The following is a 5,783-nucleotide window of genomic DNA, read 5'->3' on the forward strand; positions in this document are numbered from 1 at the left end:
TGATCTGCTAAAAAATGTTCCTACAAGAAATTTTAGACAAGATTTTAGACCCCATAAAATATATACCGATCAGAATCACCTCCTGAGTCGATCTAGTCATTGGTGTCCGTCCGTCTGCCCATGCATTTGTTGTTTTCAGGATTATGGTCGCAATTCAGCGTTGCCGCTGGCTTTATTTAAAAAGAGCCAAAAAAGGACCCAAATTCATAAAAAAGGGACAAATTTTAAAATAATTTTGATTGGAAGAAAACGTATCAAAAATCCATAGAAACACAAGAGTAAAAAAAAGCTGAAATAATTTACGCTTTTAATTCAAGTGTAAAAAAAGAATTTGTGTAGAAAAGTTCAACTTTTGAAATTTTTATTTTGCCGAAAAAGGTTTTCGGTATTTATCAGTTAAATCTGAAATCAGAATCCATCCTTTCAGGTCGGTATCAATCAAATTAAGTACTGATATTCATTCATCACAAATCTGAATTTATTCATTCATCACAAATCAGAAATATAAATATATTACATCACAATAGGAGTGTTTTTTCAAAAACGGTATTCAGATTTTTCAAAAGTGCTTCAATTACAAAGTTTGACCCACATTTTGGGCATTTATTTGCCTAGTGTGACCATACCCGTAAACAGTCATTGCGTTTAGAACTTTTGAAATATGTGGAACGCTGAAGTTGTTCGACGTCATCGGGTTTGCATGTGAACTTGTTAACTAAATTCATAGAATGACAAACTCATCCAAATGGAAAAATTAGGATTGTTTTAAAAATGGTTGCTACACCAAATTTCGACCCAACCTTACAATTTCTCTTTACATTTGCTATGTAACTTTTTTTGATTTCGCCTAAAAGAAATAGAGAGGACCGGAAAAATTAAAAAGAGCCTAATTTGGTGCCAAAATAAAAAATAGCCAGTTCAAAAACGAACCCAGTACCCTGCCAGCATTTCAAAGTTCCATTTCAACCTCATCGTTACCACAGACTCGTAAATGTCACTTCAACCATCATGAAAAGGTACATCAAAAAGTACATGCAAGTAATTTGCCATCCCTACTGTTAAAAAAGCCATTTTTTTTTTGTGAAACGCCAAGCGCAACCAGCTTGTTATATTTTAATTAAATAAAAACGAAAATAAAGTTCTGAAAACATAGATTATACGCTTAAAATTGTGAAAGGTATATTGGTGAACAATTTGGTGATTTTCCAAATGGAATAAAGTGATTGTTTTTCAGATATTTTACAGACACGCTGCCTCCATGGAATAAAAACACTGGTTGATAGACGCAGCAACATGTAACTCGCTACTTGTAACTCAACATCATCATTAATGCCAAAAATTATGTTAAATGTAATGTGATAGTGGTATAAATGTTATATTTTTAAGAATTTGTAAATGTTTAATCAAATTAATAAATATCTAAACAAACGTGTTTTACTCGACCACAATGATTCTTTTACAACTATCTTAAAATGCACTTTTTCTGATTGTTTGGAGGGTCCCTTATTGGCGTCGTTCTAAATTGATCTATAAAGGCACCTAATAATTGCACTCATGCGAAACATTTTTGTAGTAACTTGGCGTGGTACAACTTCTCAATAGTGACGGCGCTTTTCCGACGAGTTTTTGATGTCGTATATGATTGTTTTCGACGTAGTGGGGATTCTCAAAAGAGTCCCCAAATTCAAAAAATGTTGGCAGGGTAATAGCAACGCTGTCGCAATTATTAATTTTGATGAAATTTAGTATAAGGCATTTTTGGCACAAGTACGAACATTGTTGAATTTGGAAAAAAACTCATCGCAAAAACAGTCCTATACGATATCCCAAACTCCTCGCAAAAGCGCCGTCACTATTAAGAAGTTGTATTACGCCAAGTTACTTGAAAAAAGTATCGCATGAGTGCAATTATTAGGTGCCTTTTTAAATCAATTTAGAACGACGCCAATAAGAGCCCCTTCAAACTATCAGAAAAAGTGAATTTTAAGGTAGTTGTAGAAGAATCATTGTGGTCAAGTAAAACACGATTGTGTAGATGTTTATTGATTTGATTAAACATTTATAATTTCTTATAAATATAACATTTTTTGGTTTATCTCATCACATTTAACATAATTTGTCACTTGCGAGTCTGTGGTAGCGATGAGGATGAAATGGAACTTTGAAATGCTGGCTGGGTAATTGTTTGAGAATAGTTCGCTTATCGATATCGCCAGCCGATATTATTGTATTTACACACTTATAGTAACAGAACAAAATATGGCAACACTGTATTAAACAATTTTCGGTATTCGTTAAAAGTTTCGGAATTCTCATTTGTTTTTCTTTTTCCAATCAGTCAACTGTCAGAATCAGATTTTTTGTGAAAAGTAGTCCTGATGTAAGGAGATAAATTGTAGGAATAAAATTTGTTTGTCTATACAACTATATAAAGAAGTGCATATAGTTTTGAATTAAAGGTCGACAAGTGGTTGTTAGAATTTAAATACTGGAAAACCTAAGTAAAGGAGGAAAGGATATATACATAAATTAATTAAATTGAAGAAGCAACAAGAAAAGGACTGACGTTTGTATGTTGAATTGTTGAACCAACACCCTAGTTCATTGAAAGAACCAAAATCAAACTTCTTTACTCTGATACCATTTGTGATACGAGTTTTTGTACTAATTTCAGAACCAAACTCTGCTATGGAACCGCCGAGTTCATTTCATCCTTGCGATGAAGCTGTAATTGCCACCAATGATGATGCTAGCGACTGCAAACGCTGTGCTGTTCGTTTAGGATATTGGAAAGATGATTACATTGGCTTTTTTGTGCGCAATCAAGACCGAAAAGCACCAGAGATAAACAGAGGCTACTTTGCCAGGGTCAAGGGCGTGGAAATGTGTATAGAGAAGTTCCTGAAGGTCGGTCTATTAATAGCATAAAATCTGTAGGATGGTATTTTTAATGGCGGTTTATCGGAATTGCAGATATGTCGCATATGTATGGAACTAATTGCAATTCTTTTCTTAGTAAAAAAATGATGTTGGCAAGATTTTGTGAGACTAAACGCATGTAATCAACAATGTTTATATATAACTTTCTTTTCAAAATATTAATTTGTTATTACAAAGCACCCCTCAACTCTATTTCTACGAATAGTAACTATAAATATTTTTTTATATTTATGGTTATCGATTCATATAGACACAATTCATATGAGCGTGTCGTCTGATTTTCGCAACATTGTGTTTATACATATTGTCCGATTTTTTATAATTTTAGCTTTAGTTTTCTAGATTATAAGCCATGTTTATTTAAATTTATTTCAAACGTTGGTCTCGCAAAAATATCCGATATATCTCTAGATTTACATCTAACATCCATCTCTTTTACAAGTTCCATATGCTTTGAATGGGAAAATTCAAAACAGAGGATGGAAATATATTGTAATGTTCGCATATTTAAACCAATCGAAATCACTTTGAAAATTTAAAATGTTTGTTAGAATATATGTCAATATGTGTGTACAGAAGATGTAGAATCTCATTTCATTTTCTCCTAAATAATTATGAACACCTTTCATTATTCTGAAGATGAACAAACACCAGTGTTTGTGTACGGAATATTTGCAATTTAGTTTTTTTTTCTCCAAGGATCTCAGTGGAGGAGTTTCTGAAAAAGAGGTGCGAAAAAACGATTGCAATAAATTCTATATTAAACAACTGCAAACGTGACTTAAGATATTTTTAGATATTAATATGCGAATGCTTAGATATATTCTTTTGATAAATAGATTTAATGTTATTATTTGCTCCTTATTTTCATAACAATTTCAGAAAACAGATGGAAATTGTCAGATCATTAACCTTGGCTGTGGGTTTGATACTCTATATTTTCGTTTACGAGATACTCCACATCAAGTGAAAAACTTCATTGAGTTAGACTTTCCTACTGTAACCGCTCGAAAATGTTATACTATCAAGCGGAATAAGGTCCTATTGGCCAAAATTCATGATGAAGATGGTGAAGTTAAACTAAGTCCTACGGATTTGCATGGTCCTAATTATCATCTAATGGGGGTTGATCTCAGAAATATTGATGAAGTCGATCATAAATTGCAGCAAGCCGAAATAGATTACAGTTTACCAACAATATTCTTGGCAGAATGTGTATTGGTGTATATAGAACAAAGCAACTGTAAAAATTTACTTAAATGGATAGCCAGCAAATTTAGCAGCGCGGTATTTGTCAATTATGAGCAGGTGAGTTCAAATTCTTAACAGCTATCGACAGCTGTTTGACCATTAGTCGCGAACAAAATCGGTCGTTTCTCTGCGAGTTAGTCTTTCAACCGTTTCCATTTGAAAATGTGCCAATGAAAATTATTTTAGTAGACACCAAAACCTTGTCAGCTGACAGCTAAACATGGAATACGGCAGCACTCAGTGGTAAGAGAAATTCACTGTGGTATCACTATATGATCCTGAAATAACGGCAGACACTTTACCTAACCTAATCTGACATATCGAAGTAAAAACTCTGACAAATACGCTTAACCATATCCAAACATTGCTGCGAATCATAACAGAGCGTCCTCATACGACATAACAGAAAAAAAATGTTTGCTAATCGTAATCTGAAGTTTTTAACAAAACATTGGGATTGGAAATTAAAAAAAAAGGAGTTTTGGGGTTACGAATTTTACTAATTGCTGCTTATTTCTGTTACTTCTGTTCTCAAAGAAGACTAAACCAAAACGTGTTTAGTCTTTGAGAGTGATACAAATTTACGTTACATCATTCTATCATCCATTTAAACCTTTAATTATATTATTTTAACGTATTTTTACTGTTACTGAATGTCGTATAATCGAATCATTCTTATTTATTTAGGTTAATATGAATGATCGTTTTGGGGATGTCATGCTGAACAATCTACGAAGTCGTGGCTGCAGTTTGGCCGGGGTCGATGCATGCATATCTTTGGAAACACAAATGAGCCGATTTCTCGAATGTGGTTGGAGTGGTAGTCGTGCTTGGGATATGGTGCAAGTTTATCAAAGTATTCCAGCCCCGGAACGACAGCGCATAGAACGATTAGAAATGCTCGATGAAGGAGAACTATTGGTGCAACTATTTCAGCATTACTGCTTGGTTGTTGCATGGATAGGAGAATTGTTTCAAGATATTGAAATTACGTGCGTTAACGTGTAAAATTTCTTCCTTGTTAAATGACTTTGAAAGAAATACTATGATTAATGTATTACCCCTTTTAATTTCTCATATTTCTCCATAGGGTTGAAAAGCGTATGTCCTCCCTAAACATCGACTAAATATAATGAGAATGGTGAAACGAAAGGCTGCACAATTTACAAACCATAATAATCTAACAGAAGTAGTTATTAAAGTAGCAGCTAAGTCTGCTCTATATATTTTTTTTTGTATAAGAAAACAAAAAGCTAAAAAGAGATTAAAAATGCAAAAGTATTTTGTACATTGCTAATTTTGGCATTAAATGTAACTTAATGTATTGCACGTGTTTATGCTTTTGATTACCATACTTTATAATATACAAAAAGAATCCCCAGGTACATTTTGTGAATGAAGGAAGTCAAAAATATGATAAAAAATATTCAATATTACATAAATGCATATGTATTTACTCAATGTTTTAATGGAATTAGTTTCAATAAGGACTAATTTATCTTAAAGATTTCATTGAATTTATACCTTTGAACTTTATAATTTCGTTTTTATTATATACTTTTTCGTTATTTAATATTTAAATAAAACTTATG

General features: G+C 32.6%; 1 protein-coding gene and 1 long non-coding RNA gene across 5 annotated transcripts; both read left to right on the top strand.

Moving 5' to 3' along the window:
• The first annotated feature begins 940 nt into the window (after positions 1 to 940).
• LOC142223015 (uncharacterized) lies at positions 941 to 1,428 on the top strand. The gene is made up of 2 exons (XR_012718488.1): positions 941 to 1,177; positions 1,235 to 1,428. It is a non-coding gene; the product is annotated as an uncharacterized LOC142223015 (long non-coding RNA).
• An 877-nt stretch (positions 1,429 to 2,305) lies between these two features.
• On the top strand, positions 2,306 to 5,520 carry LOC142225524 (leucine carboxyl methyltransferase 1). 4 transcript variants are annotated; one of them, XM_075295313.1, is made up of 6 exons: positions 2,306 to 2,380; positions 2,447 to 2,570; positions 2,675 to 2,907; positions 3,823 to 4,248; positions 4,879 to 5,195; positions 5,282 to 5,520. In XM_075295313.1, the coding sequence occupies exons 3-6, from the start codon at positions 2,689 to 2,691 to the stop codon at positions 5,316 to 5,318; spliced, it is 999 nt and encodes a 332-aa protein (XP_075151428.1). In that variant the 5' UTR covers positions 2,306 to 2,380; positions 2,447 to 2,570; positions 2,675 to 2,688; the 3' UTR covers positions 5,319 to 5,520. The 4 variants fall into 4 exon arrangements, with proteins under 4 accessions (XP_075151428.1, XP_075151427.1, XP_075151430.1 ...); XM_075295312.1 differs by having other exon boundaries at positions 2,323 to 2,570; XM_075295315.1 differs by having other exon boundaries at positions 2,323 to 2,570; positions 4,879 to 5,183.
• The last annotated feature ends 263 nt before the right edge of the window (positions 5,521 to 5,783 follow it).

This window comes from Haematobia irritans, chromosome 2 (genome assembly GCF_050003625.1).
Source record: "Haematobia irritans isolate KBUSLIRL chromosome 2, ASM5000362v1, whole genome shotgun sequence".
NCBI classification, from domain to species: domain Eukaryota; kingdom Metazoa; phylum Arthropoda; class Insecta; order Diptera; family Muscidae; genus Haematobia; species Haematobia irritans.